Source organism: Aethalodelphis obliquidens, unplaced genomic scaffold (assembly GCF_003676395.1).
Source record: "Aethalodelphis obliquidens isolate GAN/ISIS:26980383/991018 unplaced genomic scaffold, ASM367639v1 scaffold35, whole genome shotgun sequence".
Classification (NCBI taxonomy): Eukaryota; Metazoa; Chordata; class Mammalia; order Artiodactyla; family Delphinidae; genus Aethalodelphis; species Aethalodelphis obliquidens.
The window spans coordinates 13,765,246-13,784,669 of record NW_020837979.1 but is presented as its reverse complement, the minus strand read 5'-3'; the positions used below and the strand labels follow the sequence as shown (position 1 = coordinate 13,784,669).

General features: G+C 46.8%; 1 protein-coding gene across 7 annotated transcripts in view; it reads right to left on the bottom strand.

Annotated features, from left to right (window-relative positions):
* ST3GAL5 (ST3 beta-galactoside alpha-2,3-sialyltransferase 5) overlaps nt 1–19,424 on the bottom strand; it is a 50,178-nt gene that overhangs the window by 8,350 nt on the left and 22,404 nt on the right. For 5 of the 7 annotated variants that reach the window (XM_027129160.1, XM_027129156.1, XM_027129157.1 and 2 more), the window contains 3 exons: nt 15,910–16,033; nt 13,276–13,387; nt 2,987–3,330 (listed from right to left, as the gene is read on the bottom strand). In XM_027129160.1, coding sequence (XP_026984961.1) covers nt 2,987–3,330; nt 13,276–13,387; nt 15,910–16,033 — 580 coding nt within the window. Of the gene's footprint in view, nt 1–2,986; nt 3,331–12,194; nt 12,302–13,275; nt 13,388–15,909; nt 16,034–19,424 lie in introns of those variants that run through there. The other 2 variants (XM_027129162.1, XM_027129163.1) reach the window with 2 other exon arrangements.

The following is a 19,424-nucleotide window of genomic DNA, read 5'->3' as shown; positions in this document are numbered from 1 at the left end:
AAAAAAAAAAAAAAAAAAAAAAAAAAAAAGCTATTATTAGACATGACAACTAAATGCACAGCATGATCCTGGATGAGGTTTTTTCTTTTTCCTTTCCTTTCTTTATATTTTATTACTTATTTATTTTTGGCTGCATTTTTTTGGTCTTCGTTGCAGCACACAGGCTTTCTCTAGTTGTGGCGAGCAGGGGCTACTCTTCGTTGCGGTGCACGAGCTTCTCATTGCGGTGGCTTCTCTTGCTGTGGAGCAAGGGCTCTAGGTGAGCAGGCTTCAGCAGCTGTGGCACGTGGGCTCAGTAGTTGTGGCGCATGGGCTTAGTTGCTCCGTGGCATGTGGGATCTTCCTGGACCAGGGCTTGAACCCGTGTCCCCTGCCTTGGAGGTGGATTCTTAACCACTGTGCCACCAGGGAAGCCCTCTTTTCCTTTCTTTTTAAATAATGGACACGACTGGAATAACTGGTGAAGTCTGAATAAGGACTGTAGCTAAGGTCTGTACTGCATCAGTGTTAATTCCGTAATTCTGAATATCGTCATGCGGTTCTATAAGAGAATGTCCTTGTTCTTAAGAAATGCACACTGAAGTATTTAGGGGTAAAGAAGGAGTTTGAGATGTGTAACTAACTCTTAAAGGGTTCAGAAAAGAATAATAGCATATAAAGAGAGAAAATTATAAAGCCAGTGTGATACAGCGTTATCAACTGAGGACTCTGGGAAAAGGGTGAATGGGAGTTCTTTGTACTACTCTTGCAACTTTCCTGTTAAGTTCAGAATTGCTTTAAACCTAAAAGTTACCCCAGGGCGGGAGAGGTAAATTGGGAGACTAGGATTGACATATACATACTACGATATATAAAACAGGTAACTAATAGGGACCGACTGTATAGCACAGGGAACTCTACTCAATACTCTGTAATGACCTATATGGGAAAAGAATCTAAAAAAGAGTGGAGATATATATATATATATATACACACACAGCTGATTCACTTTTCTGTACAGCAGAAACTATCACGGCATTGTAAATCAACTATACTCCAATAAATATTAATTTTAAAAATAAATAAATAAAATAGGGCTTCCCTGGTGGCGCAGTGGTTGAGAGTCCGCCTGCCGATGCAGGGGACACGGGTTCGTGAGCCGGTCCGGGAAGATCCCACATGCCGTGGAGCGGCTGGGCCCGTGAGCCATGGCCGCTGAGCCTGCGCGTCCGGAGCCTGTGCTCCGCAGCGGGAGAGGCCACAACAGTGAGAGGCCCGCGTACCGCAAAAAAAAAAAAAAAAAATAAAATAAAATAAAATAAAATAAAAGTTACCCCAAAAAAGTTTTTCAACTGATCTCCATCATAATCAGTCTAAGTCCCCTTCCTGGGTCCCCAGTGCTCCGTGTCCCCCAGTGCCTGTGCCTGAAGTCCATGCTGTCCAGCCTGGCCTCACCATCACTGGGCATTGAGCCACCTGCCCAGCCCCCTTTCCCTCTCCCAGGCCCTCGTTCCTCCTGCCAGGTAAGCTTCCCCATCCAGATCTCCTGGCCACCTCCTTCCTAAAGGGCTAAATGCCACCATTCTTCAAGGTCAGCTCAAGGCCGCCCTTCTCTTCCACTGCATCTCTCCTCTGGACCGGAGTGCGCACCCCAGTTTCTTACCTCTTCTCCTCCCGTATATCGGTCGCACACCATTAGAAGGGCATATGGGGTCCTGTCTGCCTCCCCCAGTGCTGCCTGTGCACAGCTGATCATTCAGCTGCTTACATAGAGTCAGGGTGAGGTTCTGGAAGCCTCAAAACCCTGCATTCGGAATGCTAGGCTCTGGCCTGGACTCTATGCCCTACAGTGTCTCTGTGTCCTCATGCCTGACACTGGCTAAGGGGATGGCTTCACTATGGAACGAGAACATCCAGGGCACGTGACAGTGTCGGGCACACAGGAAGCATCCAGAGAAAGGAAGCAGTTCCCTCCTCCTTCACCCCACCAAAGCCCACAACCCCACTCCCACACCCTCACTTCCCACCTTTCACCTGAAAACGTAGTTCTTGTTTCTTCTATCTCTTGGCCCTTACAAAAGTCTGGTTCTTTCCTACAAACATCTTACACCCCGTGTCCTTTCCTCCTTAGCTTCCTACACATTCTCCCAAAATAGCTGCTAACATGTACTGAGCATCTACCCAATTCTGACACTGTTCCAAGTGCTTTACATCTAGATGTGAACTCGTTTTGTTTTCACAGTCACCCTGTAAGGTCTGTGCCATCACTGCCCCCATTTACAGATGAGGAAACGGAGGCACAGGACAGTGAGGAAACGGAGGCACAGGACAGCGAGGAAACTTGCCCGAGGTCACAGCTACTGGGGCTAAAGGCATTATGGGGATCTAGCACCACTTTCAGGCTCAGAATATCTGAGATGGATCTTGTCATCCTCCCTCACTAGCCAGAGATTTTCCTCAACTTCTCCGTTTCTGACAGCGGTCCCACTGACGTCTCAGACCCCAGACTAGAAACCTTGGCGTCCCCTGACGTGACTGTCAAACTATCAGAAACTCCTGTAATGTAGGATGACTGCCTATTGCCTGTTATGTGGCTTTCAAACACCTCTGTGTGCTTTCTGGTCCCAACCGGTACCACCTTCCAGGGCTCACCTACCCCAAGCCCCACTCCCAGAAGCCAGGCGTCCCACGGACTCAAGCTCCCTGCACTGCCTCCTCCTCTGGGCCCTGCCTAGCACAGCCTTCCACCTTTGCTGGCTTATCTGAATCTACCGATCCTTCCAACCTACACCTCCTCTGAAAGGGTTTTTACCAAAATTAGGGTCAGTACTGCACAGTTTGGGGCGTCCAATCCTTTCATGTCTTTGTTTCCACTTCTCAAACAGTGAGTCCCCTGCAGGCAGGGACATGTAGGGCTGCCTGGGTCCCTCCTGTTTTTGGTGCTGCCCTGACCCACAGCAGAGAACTAAAGTCCAGAGGGGAGAGGATGGTCTGAAAGCCAACGTACCTTATCACAACATCGAACTGGTTCAGGGCCCGGCCCAGCTCTAGCCCGTGGAGGATTCCACCACTTCCAATGACCACACAACGCCTGCAGCTCTTGGCTTTCAAGTGTGCAGGAAAGTCATGCTCGGGCAAGAGTTCCAAGAGGCTCTGGACTTTCTCGGAGAACTTGCGGAATCCGAAAGGAGGGTCGTACTTGTACTCGGCCTCGCTCCCTGCGGGGGCCTTCGTCACGAAAGGTGGCAGGTCCGAGGTGTACCTGTGCCTGAAGAGCTGCACCATCGACCTCTTGGCGAACTGGGGCCGGCATTCCTTCTGCAGGACTTCCTGGGCATATTGCTGGGCTCTCTGGAATGAAGCACACAGGCCTGAGCTTCAAAGGCTCTCAGGCATCATAAATATACTCTGACAGGTGACACTTTGTCCTGCGATGTTTGGTGTAGCTCCCTTGTGGATGACTGTCTTGTAACACAAAACGTCTGCTTTAGGGGGCTTCCCTGGTGGCGCAGTGGTTAAGAATCCACCTGCCGACGCAGGGGACACGGGTTCGAGCCCTGGTCCGGGAAGATCCCACATGCTGCAGGGCAACTAAGCCCGTGCGCCACAACTACTGATCCTGTGCTCTAGGGTCCTTGATCCACAACTACTGAGCCCACGCGCCACAACTACTGAGCCCACACGGCACAACTACCGAAGCCCGCGCGCCTAGAGCCCGTGCTCTGCAACCAGAGGAGCCACTGCAATGAGAAGACCTCGCACCGCAATGAAGAGTAGTCCCCCTCTAGCCCGCGCGCAGCAACAAAGACCCAACGCAGCCAAAAGCAAATAAATAAAATAAATAAATTTTAAAAAACAACAACAAAAATCTGCTTTAAAGAGTTAATTTATGCTAGAAACTTGAGGGGGAAACATGGGAGAAGCACATGACAAGGAGACAAACTCAACAAGGGTATTTATTTCACGGCACAAGTAGAACAGGAAGGACTCCCACCTCCTACCCTCCCAGCCTAAGCTGTTCAAATAAATTCGGGGTGTTCAAATAAATTTTGAACAAGATTTGAACAAATCTGAACAAATTTTCAAATAAATTTTGAACAAGTAAATTTTGAAGAAATTTTGAGGTGTTTAAGCTGTTCAAATTTGAGGTGTTTAAGATTTCATGTTTCATAAAATCCTGACATGGGAATTCCCTGGTGGTCCAGTGGTTAGGACTCTGTGCTTCCAATGCCGAAGGCCCGGGTTCGATCCCTGGTCGGGGAACTAAGATCCCACAAATCGCGTGGTGTGGCCACACACACACACACAAATCCTTACATGCGCTACAACGTGGATGAATCTTGAGGACATTATACTCAGTGAAATAAGCCAGCCACGAAAAGACAAATACTGTAGGACTCCATTTATAGACGGTATCTAACAGTCAAATTTGCAGAAATAGGAAGAACAGTAGTTACCAGGGGCTGAGGGGGAGGGGAAATGGGGAACTGCTGTTTAATGGGTAGAGTTTCAGTTCTGCAAGATGAAAACGTTCCAGAAATCTGTTTCACAACAATGTGAATATACTTAACAGGGCCAAACTATGCATTTAAAAATAATGAAGACGGTAAATTTTATGTGGGTTTCTTTTTTAAACACAATTAAAAAAAAATGATTTCCGGGACTTTACTGGCGGTCCTGTGGTTAAGACTCCGAGCTCCCAATGCAGGAGGCATGGGTTTAACCCCTGGTCAGGGAACTAAGATCCCACATGCTGTGCAGCACAGCCAAAAGAGAAAAAGATTTCCTATTTCAGGTTCCTGTCTAGTTGGATGAGAAACAGGCTTATTTATCAGAGGGAGTAATGAGCTTCACACAGTCTGGAATGGGAACCAGGTGTAACCTGCCACGGTGTCCGGTCAACAAAGAAGTTGCCTTGGTTTTGTATACCATCTTCCCTGCACGTTAATATTTTGCAACAACAAGAAATGACTGTTGAAGGCCAAGTACACTAGCCCGGCTGAACACAGCAAGACACGGAGAGACAAGGGACAGACACCCACTTGCCCCCCAGTCTGCCCCTGGGCTCAGTCTGGCCAAATGCTGCCTCGGGATCATCTGGCAGCATCACTGAGCTTTCTGTCCTCATTGCCACGTGCAGCAGTCTTGGCCCTACCGTATCCCTCCTCCCACCAAGCTGCGTGTGTGTGTGTGTGTGTGTGTGTGTGTGTGTGTGTGTTCCTCTATTTTATTTGCTGGGATATTTATTTTTAGGATTGAATATGTCTTTTGAACTGTGTCAGTACTATTATGAGGATTATTATTGCCATATACAGTTTTAAATGTTTGTCTCAACTATGTTTTTCCTCAAAGTCTTGTCTGATTTTTGTATAATAAAATTTTTGTGGAAATAATAATCTTACTGCAGGAGAACCCCACTCCCTTTTCTTTAAATTACAGCTTCAGAAAGTTCTTAGTACTGGGAAGAGCACGCCGTCTACATCTTAAGAGTCTGGCCCCATGTCTGAAGAAGGGAATGGATTTTCTTTGAGCCTCAGAAGATGCCGCAGACACGACATAAGGTCACTGTCTGAGGTCACCGGCACGACACCTAGGACACCTCGCAAGACGGTCCTGAGCTTTGTGGGTTGCAGGTGGCACACCCAGGAAGAGGGCTGAGCTGGCAGGCTCACGTCGCCTCATCACCTCCCAAACCCCTACAATCCCAGCCTCTGCCCACAGAGAGCAGGTGACAAACACCACCACTGATACCTCGCGAATTAGCGTCTTCGCGAGGAAATCGGTCGTAACCCAGAACAGCCCCTGAGCGGAGGGCTCGCCCTGACCGGGCCTCCAGGTTGGTGACACTCTGCACCTACAGGCACTTAATGCCCAACTGGGGGGCAGGGCAAGCAGAGGAGCCACATGTACTATCCATACTTGTCTCTACACCCCGGGCCTGAGGGTTGTGAACAAGTTTTTAGAGAACAAAAGGTCTAATTCTTCACTATGGAAGGACATCCCAAGCATCTTGTTTTACAAATCTCCTGGGATAGAAATGAACATCCGAGAAGCGCCAAGAGACAGAAGCTTAGTGACTGACTCAGGACTGGAGAGAGAGGTGAGGTGATGGAGCCGGACACCGGAGCACGACTCTCTTGGGCGCCAAATGTTCTAGTTTCATTTGGAAGGAGTGACATTTCATTCCATTTCCATTCTGGCAAAGAGTTCCATCTCAGGCTTCAGACTTAATTTTCTAGACTGTGGAAAGAGCATCTTCTGATGGTGACCCCTCCCGTCCCTCCGCAGGTGCAGTCAATGAATCCCAGGGACAATGTTCTAAATGCCACTGGAAATGGCCAAAGCCACAGCGATTCCTTTCCTTCTCTTGTTTCAACTTGTTTAAACATGTAACACGCCCCATAAGTGGCTCAGCCTCCCTCCTTCCTCTTTCAGGTTTCAAAGCTCAGAAGAAAAATGCCTCGGGAGGACAGCTCGCCTCGTGGAGCTGCGGTCATGACCGCAAGCATCTCGACCTTCCTCTTCTCCACTGCAGACAGTGCCAAGCCTGGGAGCTGGAGCAGGCTAGAGAGGAAGGACGCAGTGGGGTCCGGATGGCATCCGTCTCGGACGAGAACCACTGGGAACCAGAGGACTGGTGACCTCCCCAAAGATACAGGAACCCCTCTTCTCCCAAATCGAGGCATGGACACAAGAGCTTCATTTCTTGAAAGGCTTCAAGGCTGAGCTTGCTGGCTGCCCACAACTGAGAATAAACAGACATCAGGCAGTTTCAGTTGTCACTGATGTGGCGATGTACCACGGAAAACCACAATGTGAGAATCCCCTGAAGGATATGAAACCATGATGTGAGAATCCCCTGAAGGATACTAAAAAACGAATTTCCCTCAGTAAAAATCTCCATTTTCATTTCTACCCCATAATTTTTAGGACAACCCTTCTCAGAAATATAGGTTAGTGGCATAATTCTTAGTAAAAGGCAATGTGTTCTTTTATTTATTGATTTAAACCCAGGACAGGGCACAGCATGTGGGATGAAGGAGAGTTTGGGGCCTGGGGCTGACTGGACCTGGGTAGGAGCCCAACTCCGCCACGGACCGCATGAACCGAGGGTATGACTTATGCAACAACACTTTCCTTTCCACGTTTGTAAACTCTGGTTTAACTTCCATGAGTCAGCTGTCTGTAACTTTTACCTGGTTAAAAGCAGAAAAATCTGAATAAACAAGTCACAGAGGGAAGAGCACAGTAAAATCTCAGCCGATCAATGGTTGCCTCGGGCTGGTAGCTGAGGGTAGCGATTGACCACAGAAGGGGTGAGAGGGAATCTAACTTGTGTGCTGAAATAGGATTGTGGTGATGGTGTACATTTAACTGTAAATTTACTAACACTCCTCCAACTGGATGCTTAGAAGGTTCAAGTCTTCTGTATGTATGTTTTATCACAATACACGGTTAAGAAGAAAACCATCAGACGATCTGGATCTAGACCCCGTTTCGGATCTCTTTATCAGTAGTGTACACTTGGTTAAAGCATGAACTTGAAGGCTTTTCAAGGCTTCAGTTTCCTCACCTGTATGAGACCACTGAAGGATGGTCTGGGAAAAGCAAGAGCAGGACCCAGGAGAGAAAGGGATCGGTTTGGAAGTGCGAGTGTCTGGACTGATTTAACTCAGCCCAGGGTTACTCTGCTTACTTTTTTTTTTTTTTTTTTTGGGCCACACTGCGTTGCTTGCAGGATCTTAGTTCCCCGACCTAGGATCGAACCCGTGCCCCCTGCGCTGGGAACGCGGAGTCTTAACCACTGGGCCGCCAGGGGAGTCCTACTCTGCTGACTTTGGATACGTGAGTGTAGGTCTATGGAGTCACGGTGAAGACGTAAACTTGGCCATGATGAACCACACAGCCCAGGATGCAGTCCCCGGGGCGATGTGTGGTCTTTAGTTCCTGAGAGAAGGCCAAGTTCAAACTGGTGCTACCATGCGGTCTGAACCTAAATTGATGTGAATGTGCTCTTCACACATTTTTTTTTTTTTTTTTTGTGGTACGCAGGCCTCTCACTGTTGTGGCCTCTCCCGTTGCGGAGCACAGGCTCTGGACACGCAGGCTCAGCGGCCATGGCCCACGGGCCCAGCCGCTCCGCGGCATGTGGGATCCTCCCGGACCGGGGCACGAACCCGTGTCCCCTGCACCAGCAGGCGGACTCCTAACCACTGCGCCACCAGGGAAACCCTTCACACATCTTTTAAGTGCAATTTCACATCTGCACCACATTCAAACTATCCAAGCATCCCTGCAGAGACCACTGTTCGTCTTTTTTCACAAATGGCACGTTCGGGGACATCTTTAAATAGAAAATATAAAACCCACAGCAAACATGGCCACACCTCCGCTGTATACATGCAGGCAGAATGCAACCAGGTGTTCAGAGTCCAGCAGGGTTATTGACCTTGCAAGTTGTTGAATGGCATCAACAAAGCTCACAGGGCCCCACTCTCACGACCCTGAGACCCTCTTCTGCTGATACACAGACACAATCATTCCGATTCGTCCAAACTCTCTTGGTAGTAAGGCTCAATCTCCACCGAAGCCTGGAGGCAGGGTTTTCTTTGTAGAGAGCTCATGCTGAACACCATCTCCCACCCCTTCATACCAGCCGGCTTGCTGGCTACTTCCTCTATTCTGGGGATTTGAGAGAGGATTTCTCTTCTTGTTTAGGGACGTGTGACCGGATATCAAAGTCAGGAACTGCTCAGTGTGGCATTCAAGGCCTCTCACGCTCTGGCCCTGTCTCATTTTCAGTCTCATATCCTGCTACTCCCCACCCCAAATCCTCGGCAGTATCTAACTCTTGCTGTTCCTCTACTTTGCAAAGCCCGCTGAGACATGGGCTTTCTGCACATGCTGTCACGACCACTGTGAAAAGCAGGGCAATCTGACAGAGTCAATAGTGCTAAAAAGCTACATTTTTTAAAAAAAGTCTCAAGCAATAGAATAAAAGTCATCCCTCATTCCACCACGGTTAGAGCAGGCTTTCACTTTCTACTTTATTAATTTCTGAACGGAGACTTGCACAAACCTGTTTGACTTAACCGTGCCCCCGTTCCTCCTTCTTTCCACACCATTACGGGGGACTTTCTAATTGGAAAAAATAATGATCTTTTTAGAAGTCTTTCGGAAATGGGTTGACATGGCGGTCACCGTGGGCTACCTCCTGGGTCTCCATTTCCGTTCCTTCCTCTTCGGGAACCGTAGTGTCCTTCCTTCAGGCAGCTGTCACCCCTTCTCCACGCAGGCAGTGGGGCTTGGGAGGCTGGTCTCACTCATCAGGTCCTTCCATCCCCCCATCAGGGATGAGTTAGGAATCCTTACTGGAGCCAGTCGGGACAGGGCACTAGCACCCATGAGAGGCTGTTACTGGCCCAGCAGTGAACTTACGTTTAAAACTGGTCCCACCAGCCTAAAGGGGGGGACTCACATGTCATGGTTTAGGGGGAAAGAGAAGGGAGAGTCTGTTTACTGGGGGATATGAAGAGTTGGATAGGAAGTATCTGTCCTATTCCTCAAAGGGATATTAAACTTAATGTACATAACTGAAAGTCCTCAAAGAATTGCCTGTTAAAATTTAACTGTGGATTTTCTGTGCAATCTGGAGTTCAAAGATGAGACACCGTGCTGAGGTTTGAGTAATATCTCTCCTCCCTCTGGAGTTCAATACATATAAGTACATATTCGTTAATGTAAAATGTTATCCCACAATCCCTATCTCCCAAGGGCTTGCCTGGAGGACAAGTGGGGAAGACAAAACAGTTAAAGTACCACAGTGGTAACTGTCAAGATTAAGGTATGAGGGGGTTCCTAGAAGACAAGAGGGAAGGGTGATCAGAGAAGGATCTTAGAAAAAGTAAGCCCTGAGCTGAGATTTGATGTAAAAGATGAATAACAGAGAGGCACAGGAAGGGCTCCAGGCAGAGAAGAAAGAATGCAGCAAATACAAACTATTACAGAGAGAATGGATAAACAACAAGGTCCTACTGTAGAGCACAAGGCACTATATTCAATATCCTGTGATAAACCATAATGGAAAATATGAAAAAGAATGAAAAAGAATATATGCGTGTGTGTGCGTGTGTATATATAAAATATATAAAACTGAATCACTTTGCCATACAGCGGAAATTAACACAACATTGTAAATCAGCTCTACTTCAATAAAATACATTAAAAAAAAAACACACAACGCAGCAAACACAGAGTAAAGTGTTCAACAAAGATGCTGGGACAACTGGAAAGCCACAAGCAAAAGAATGAAGCTGGACCCTGACTTCACACCATATATAAAAAGTAGCTCAAAAGTGGATCAAAGGCCTACATATAAGAGCTACAACTAGAAAACTTTTAGAAGAAAACATTAGGCAATGGTTTCTTAGATATGACATCAAAAGCACAAGGAACAAAATGAAAAGTAGATAAAACGGACTTCATCAAAATTAGAAACTTGTGTGCTAAAAATGATACCATCAAAAAAAAGTAAAAAGACCACCCACAGAATGGGAAAAAAATAGTTGCAAATCATATATCTGATAAGGAACTGGTATCTAGAATATACAGAGAACACTTAAACAGCTCAATAATAAAAAGACAGGCCAATTAAAAATTGGGCAAAGAATCTGAATAGACATCTCTCCTTAGAAGACCTACAAATGGCCAAAGAGTACACGAAAAGATGGTCAACATCATTAGTTATCAGATCAAAACCATAATGAGGAAGAAGGAAGCTCATTCAGAATAGGAAGAACCCAGGTTACGAAACCAGCCTACACTTTCCGGCCAGGTACTAGACGATTGCAGTGAACCACGGAATTCCAGGGCTGGAAGGGAGCACAAGGTCCTTGAGCCAACAACTGTCTGATGCCTGAGTTCCACCCCAAAAGAGTTATCCTGGCTTTGATCAAAGACCTCCAGAGATTCGCCACAAAGGTAGCTCAGTTTTTCCATCTTTGGACGTCGTGGACCATCAAACCCTTCTCCTTGCGGCTTGGCTGTCACCCTTGACCCAAAGTTCTTCCAGTGAGGCCACCGGGGCAGGCTGACTCTCCCCCGGGCCAGGCCTCTGGCTTGTTGGCAGGAGCTGCCATGTGTCCTGCACTGGTCTTCTCTATGCAAATGTTCCCATCCCTTCAAAGGTTCCTCGGGGACAAGGTCTAGAATCTCTTCTCTGGTCCTTCTCAGAAATCACTAGGGAATTCCCTGGCGATCCAGTGGTGAGGGCTTGGTGCTTTCACTGCTGGGGCCCGGGTTCAATCCTGGGTTGAGGAACTAAGAGCCCGCAAGCTACGAGGTGGGGCCAAACAAATTTTACAAGTCACTAGAATTCCTTAGGGGAAACTTAAACAGACCACCACTGGCCTATTAATGTAGCTAAAAAGAAAACAGCTGTAGGCCGTCACAGCACAGTTGATGCAGACAGCGCTGGCCAGGCACGAAAACCACTAAGCTGATTTCACCCAAGGTGTTAGCAAACCACATCTTCTCCATCCATCTCACAAGTACACACAGTGCTCTACTCTTGCACAGAGAGCTCACATCTCTCCTCAATTAACCCAGGCTCGAGAGCAATGATCTCTGTTGTTGGTCAGGAGGTCAACGGCCTGATGAATGAAATGGACAGGATAGAGGGGACGCACAGAGAATGTGGAGAAGTGTAGCAAAGGGACGAGTTCACAGATACCAGCAATCATATATCACAGTGTCAAGTGTCAGCATTTCAGGGTTTTTCCAGGAGACAAAAAACAGAGACAGGATGTCTGCAAAGTTTATCCAAGCGAGCTGTGGAAGGCCTCGGAATTGAAAGGGATTTGGGAATGTCTGCAAGGCCAGCCGTTCGGGAGGGAAAGCCCGAGCGGATGATGCGGGACCACATCCTGCTCCAGCAGAGAGGAGGGGCTCATGCTGCCGAGATGAACTGAGTCGGCCAACATCTGAGGGACAGAAACAGCAGGGGAGGAAGGCCCCGTGATCAGCAAGACCCCTGAGACACAAGGGTTCTGCACAGGCCAAGCTGTGCATGTATTAACTACAATACACTCTTTTCATTTACATGTTTATACCTGTCTGTACTATGAAAAATGTGAGGTACTTCAAAGCATATACAGAAGAGAAACACGTGAATAAAAACCAGGCCTAGAAAAGGAGCTTTGTGCCTACTAGCTTACTGGACTTGGATGACCACCCCACTGCACAGACGCTGTTATCTACACCTCACAGCTGAGGAAACTGGGACTCCAAACGATTCAGTCACTTGCCTCGGGTCTCACTGTTACGAAGTGGCATTTAGATTTGAATCCAGGTCAGAAGTTTGAGCTCTCTCCTCTGCATCATGCCACCTGTAACTTCTGGCTTCCTCTCGGTGGACGCTCCCTACCCCAGCAGAGAGCAGAGTCATCAGGAGACGGGACTCTGAAACCACACTGCTGGGTCCAAGCCTTCACACCACCACTTACTTGCTGAGATAACCTTAGACAGGTTACTTAAGGTTCTTCCCTATACTCATCTATGACGTGGGGATGATAACAGCAGCTGTATCCCCAGGACTGTTATGAGGGTTCAATGAGTTTCTATTGCTAAAGCATTTCCAGAACAGCTACACAGTATATACTAAACTAGATTAACTAAAATAGTTAACTAAACTAGGTGTGAACTTGGGCCAGCAGCTTAACCTCCCAGGCCATCATCTGTAAGATGCAGAGAACCCTGGGATATCTCTCAGTCATGATGATCACTAAATGAGATAATACATGTAAAGCAGCCACACATGTCGGTTATCATTATGTCCAAGGCTGAACAGTATCAGATAATTTACAACTCAAACCATCAGTGAAATCAGGATTTAATATGTCAACTGATTAAAAAAATAAATATACATTGAAGGAAAAATCTTGAAATACAATGTGAAATCATTAAAACGAAAAATAAAACACAGAAATGACAAATGATACTAAAAGAATTTCTTCCTGATCTGCTTTAAGTACAGGTACGCTGGCAGCGTCATGGTGTATTAACTCCATGACAGGTGCCCTACGGGGTCAAATGGAACTCACCTCACCCCACGACTTCAGTACATGGGGGAAGAACAGTGAGTGTCAGGTGGGCGTTTTGAAGTGCTAAGGTTAAGTGTTTTCCCTTCTGTTGATAACTTTCATGAACATTTATTTATAACACTCGAGAGACAATATTACTATTTAAGCGTACACTTGGAAATATTCTAATTGAAACCACACTGATGGAATATCTAACCTTTATGCGGTTGGGGTCCACATAATGCACTTTTTTCATGTCACATTCTTCAGTAGTATAATTTAACTTGAGGATATAAAGGATCCACACTCCGAACACAAGCAATGTACACCTAGAAAACAAAAATCAATTACGTATAATGACGTCGTCATGTGATAATCAAGAGAGATCATGTGAAATAACTGAAAACCTAACCCAAATAGAGTCTGCCTGCCACACAGCATAAAAGTACAGTCTTTAAGAAGACCTCTTAATTTAACGCAGCATTTCTTATTTTTCTAACAAGATAAGTCATTTATGACTGTCTTTGTTATAAGCAAATATAGAAAAAACATTTTTCTGCAAAGGTACTGCAATAAAATCTGAATCACAATATAGATTACTGGACTTAAAAAAAAACTAAGTAATAAATTTTGAACGACAGAATCTCAGCTTCAATTTTTTGCCACTTTAAAATAGTCAGTCCTGAAGATGGTTGTTTTGAGACTTTAGTCTGCCATCTTCTCAGATGCCTGGCTTTTGGAATAAAGTCATATTCCTTGCCTCAATTAAAAAAAAGAAAAAAAAAGTCAGTCTTGGGACTTCCCTGGTGGCGCAGTGGTTAAGATTCTGCGCTCCCAATGCATGGGGCCCAGGTTCAATCCCTGGTGAGGGAACTAGATCTCACATGCATGCCGCATTAAGAGTTCACTCTACAACTAAGGAGCCCACGTGCCACAACTAAGGAGCCGGTGAGCCACAACTAAGGAGCCCACCTGCCGCAGAGAAGACCCGGTGTGACCAAATAAATAAATAAATAAATTTTTTAAAATTAAAAAAAATATATATATATAGCATTTAGCATAGTATACCATAGATGCTAAATAGTTCTTAATATTTGAGGATTATGTTGCAAAAAAGTATTGCTAGGAAGTGTTTTCAAGACTTCTTCATTCTCATTTCGATAGACTCTACCATGAAAACTTGGACAAGCATCTTAATTCTTCTCTGGGATCAAATACAACGCTAAGTGAATGGGATGCAACTATTTGCATAAAAAAGAGACGGTCGGGGGAGGGGAATACACACACACAGTATTTCTTACATACACAAGACTGCTAATATTGGTCATCTTTAAGTGGAAAGAGGAAATGTGGGGAGCAGGGATGGGAAGATGTTTTACTGAGTAACTTTAACATCTTTTTGAATCTTGTGAATGCAGTATGACCTATTCTTTTCTCCAGTCCCAGAAAAGGTATTATATTCAGTGCATTAATAATTCCCTTACTTTGATTATAAAAGAAAAAAAAGGGGGAATTCCCTGGCGGTCCAGTGGTTAGAACTCTGAGCTTTAGATGCAGGGAGCACGGGTTCAATCCCTGGTCGGGGAACTATGATCCCACAAGCTGTGCGGTGTGGCCAGAAAAGAAAAAAAAAAAGGAAGGAAGAAAAAGTTAAAAGCAGGCCCAGAATCTACAGCGCCCTGATTCCGTTGTTCTGTAATTCCTGGTTGCAAGTCTGTCTCGGCCACACAGTAAGCAGCACGGGGCCCAGGTCTATCTCCCATGCGGCCAGCACCCAGCATGGTGCCAGGCGTATGGGGGCCTCGATAATTACTGGCTGATGACAAAAGGAGATGGAAAATGATCTGAGTGTTTATTAACATACATTTCCTTTCCCACCTTTCTTCTTCTACACCTCCCGAATTAGTAACATGAGATGGGAGGCTAGATTTCAGGGTTGGATTTCTACCTGTCGGCATGAAAGAAAGGGTAGTTTACCACCTAGTTTGGCTGGTACCAAGTAAAACTGACAAGTTCCTCCTTTAACAATTCTATCTCGGGAGTTCCCTGGTGGTCTAGTGGTTGGGATTGGGTGCTTTCACTGCAGTGGCCTGGGTTCAGTCCTCGGTCGGGGAACTGAGATCCCACAAGCCTTGCCGAGTGGCCAAAATTAAATAAATAAATATAATAAAATATTTAAAAAACAAAAAAACAATTCTATCTCTTACTAGGATGTACGGGTGACCTGGCTGGTACCCCTCTCATCCTTTTTAGTGTTTGATGTTCAATGTTATTCAAATGCCTGTAGGGGACTTTAATTAACCGTATTTTAGATTCACCGGAAATGGCAAAGGCAAAGGGGATAGCCCTCTTGCACTAGGCAGCGGCTGGAAGGGCTGTGCACTAGAAGCTGCGGAGCCTGGAGACTCCCGGGCTGGTGCTGTGCTGCCACCACGCACAGCCTGATGCAGGAGCCACAGCACCTGGGCTCTGAGCCTTGACTCAGATGTGCCTTATTTCTTTCTTTCTTTCTTTTTTTTTTGCGGTACGCGGGCCTCTCAGTGTTGTGGCCTCTCCCGTTGCGGAGCACAGGCTCCGGACGCGCAGGCTCAGCGGCCATGGCTCACGGGCCCAGCTGCTCCGTGGCACGTGGGATCTTCCCGGACCGGGGCACGAACCCGTGTCCCCTGCATCGGCAGGCGGACTCTCAACCACTGCGCCACCAGGGAAACCAAGATGTGCCTTTAAATGATCCTGAACAAGGGTGACAGCGGATGAGAGCCATCTTCAGGGTTCTCACTGAATTTTTCCCCCAGTTCTATCCAGTTGACCCAAATCAGAGGTGTCTTGCGACCTGAGGGCTCGTGCTTACTTGAGGATGTCTTTTAACAACAAGCTGGGTCTTCTCATCTTGTTCTGAGCACGGGTGTACCATTGCAGGGAGGGCCGCGAGCAATCGCTTTGCAGCTTCACACGGTTATACTGGCTTGGCATTGCTGTGAAGAGAGGAGAGGGCAGGAGAAGGGAAAGAGGAAAGTGAGTTCAGCAGATTATGCTTTTAAAGAGCTTTTTTTTTTTTTTTTCTTGGCCTCTCTGCGCAGCTTGTGGGATCTTAGTTCCCCGACCAGGGACTGAACCTGGGCCCTTGGCAATGAAAGCGCTGAGTCCTAACCACTGGACCGCCAGGGAATTTCCTAAAGAGCTTTTTTTTTTTTTTGCAGTACGCGGGCCTCTCACTGTTGTGACCTCTCCCGTTGCAGAGCACAGGCTCCGGACGCGCAGGCTCAGCGGCCATGGCTCACGGGCCCAGCCGCTCCACGGCATGTGGGATCTTCCCGGACCGGGGCACGAACCCGTGTCCCCTGCATCGGCAGGCGGACTCTCAACCACTGCGCCACCAGGGAAGCCCTCCTAAAGAGCTTTGATGCGGTATAGCCATACCGTGAAATACTACTCAGCCAAAGAAATGAGTGACCGATTGATACACGCCACTGGATGAATCTCGAGGCAATTATGCTGAGCCAATACTAAAAGGTTACACGTTGCAGGATTCCATTTATATAATATTCTTGAAATGACAAAGTTACAGAAATGTAAACAGATTAGGTGTCAGGGGTTAGGGAGGGGGTGGTGCAGTGGCTATGGAAGGGCAACAGGAGGGGTCCTTTTGGTGATGGAAATATTCTGTATCTTGACTGTACCCCTGTCACTATCCCAGTTGTGCTATTCTACGGTTTTGCAAGATGCTACCATTGGGGGGAAAGGAGTAATCTGTGTTATTTCTTACAACTGTGTGTGACTCTACAACTATCCCAAAAGTAAAAGTCTAATTTTTGTTGAGTCTTTAACTATTAGAGATACTTACGGAACTATTTACAGATGAAACGGGAGAAATGAAATCTGCTTCAAAAAAAACCAGGAAGGGGATAAGTGTTTGTGGGAATAGCTGACACAAGTTGAGCTTTAAACTGCTGTAGAATCTGGGCAATGGGTACATGGGGCTTACTATACAATTCTCAAAACTTTTTGAAATATTCGATAATAAAAGTTTAAAAAGAAAGTGGTATATTAAAAGACAGGAAAAGGGTTACACTAAGAAAAAAAGAAAAAGAAAACATAGCAGTTTAAAAAAATTTTAATGGCAACTTTAAAAGAGGTTTTCTTTAAAAAATACATATGTTCTCTTGTATGCCTGCCTACTTATTCTTTTGAATTAATTTTATTCTCAAATTTTCAATTTTTAAGCAATATTACAAGGGGTATTGTAGTAGAAATCAAAACATCTCCCCTCATATCAGTTTCCCCCTTCCTCTCTCCTCTGGATTTTTAGCTGGGCACATGGCCTCCCAGAAAAAAGACTACATTTCTCAGCCACCCTTGGAGCTAAGTACAGCCTTGTGACTAAGTTCTAGTCAATGGGATACAAGCAAAAGTGACCCGGAGAACTTTCAGGGTGCTTTCCTTGGCATACGCCCTTTTCTCCTTTATCCCCCTTCCTGCTGGCTGAAATACTGACACTTGATGAGCCAGTTTGGACCATGCAGCATGTCACCCAAGGGATGGAGGAGCAACAAGAGAGAAGGGGCCCGGGTCCCTGGACCACCCTAAGGACAGAGCTGCCAATCCACCTTAGACTGCCTGCCTCTGGACTCTTACATGACAGAGAAATAACCCTCCATCTTGTTGAAGCAACTGTTAATTAAATCCCAGCTAATACAGGCACCGATTGTGTTATGATATTTACATATTAATTCAAGAAATAATGTCTTTACTATACTTAGTCTTGAAGGCAGGAGGAAGTTATACCTCATTATTCACTTCATTTCCCCCATTAGTGCTGTGCCATTTTCTTTGAAAAAAAAATCTTTTATCAAATTGACATCCACGTATTTGATTTCTTGCTACTGTAAACACTCTCCCTCAACTGCAATTTTAACTGTGTAACACTAGAGTACAAGAATTTTCATAGATTTGCATCACTCCATTTGAGTACTTTCAAAAAACTGAGCCAAGGGCCTCACTAGCAAACCTCTGCTGAAGAATCTACTGAATTCTTAAAGGAGAAGCGAGATCAACTGAGACCCTGGAAGGTTTTCGATCACCACAGCTTCGTGGTTACTTAGATGCACAGTCAGCCAAGTGGTGGGTCCTAGGGGGCTGCCTATGACCAGGCCATCTATAAAAAGGAAGATTCTATGATGCCCGTGTTTTTATGACCAGAATGACACTTCACACCCGCGTGGACCTCCCGAGAACAAAGCAGACGGTGGTATTGGAACCGGGATCCCACCCTTGCCCACGGCTGGCGCGCTGGATGGCGCTGTGGGCTCTGGGCTCTACTCTGCCCCCTCTTTCTCATCTGCTCTGCCACTCAGGCCGCAAGCCTGCAAACTGCACTCCCAGACTCTCTCTTGTGCCACCCAGCTTCCTGAGGAACTGCGATTGTGTGCTGTCTGGGTGGAAAACTGGAAGGCAAAGGGAGGGGGCAGCCTTTCATATCTCCATGGTTTCTGGTTTCCTGCTGGATACGGACTGGGACATCAGATGACTCTCTTCTGCTACTGGAACCAAACAGGAAGAGGTTCTGGAGGTGAGAGGAGGGTCTACAGTCCTGGACTCCTTCCTCTTCTCACCACTACTGCCACACAACACACTCACGCATCATTCAAACGCTCAAAAAAAAAAAAAAAAGAGAGAGAGATACAAAAGAAAAGAAAAAGACAGTCGTGTTTTTGTTTTGTTTTTCCTATCACACTGGAGGGGATCTCAGGAGAGACCCCTAGGCTCAGCTCCTCCACCTGCCACCTGAGAAGTCTGGGGCAACTGACTCTAACTCTTGTAGCTCAGTTTCCCCATCTGGAAAATGGGTCCAATATTACCTGCCTCCCAGGATTCATGTGGGAATGGTGGTTGCACATAAGAAGCACTACCTCAGTGCTGGCTGTTGCTACTGTTACACAGAGTGGGAAGTGACAGGCATTTTATACAACTATCTGACAGGGCTTTAAGACATCTGCATCCTTTAGGCACTCTCATTTCTGGCCACAGGTTTCCGCTCCAGCCCATCAGGGGCCTGTCTTCAATCCTATCCATGTCCCTTCCTGGGGATCTCTGGAGAGGCAGCGTCCTCCCGAAGCCCCTCCTGCGCTCACCCAGTCAGGTCCCGGTCAGTCTCTCTCTCCCCAACCCCTTTCTAAACGCCCAGCTTCCTTCACCGGCCTCTCCTCCCCACCCTGACGGCCCAGCCGCTCCTTCACTCGGTCTGCGCACCACGCCGGGTGCCTTAGAACCACGCTTCCCTCCCGACCTCTGCAATGGTAAACTCCCCTACACACGGTGCAGGACCCCAGGGTCCCGGTTCCCACCCTCAGCACCATTTCCTCCTCG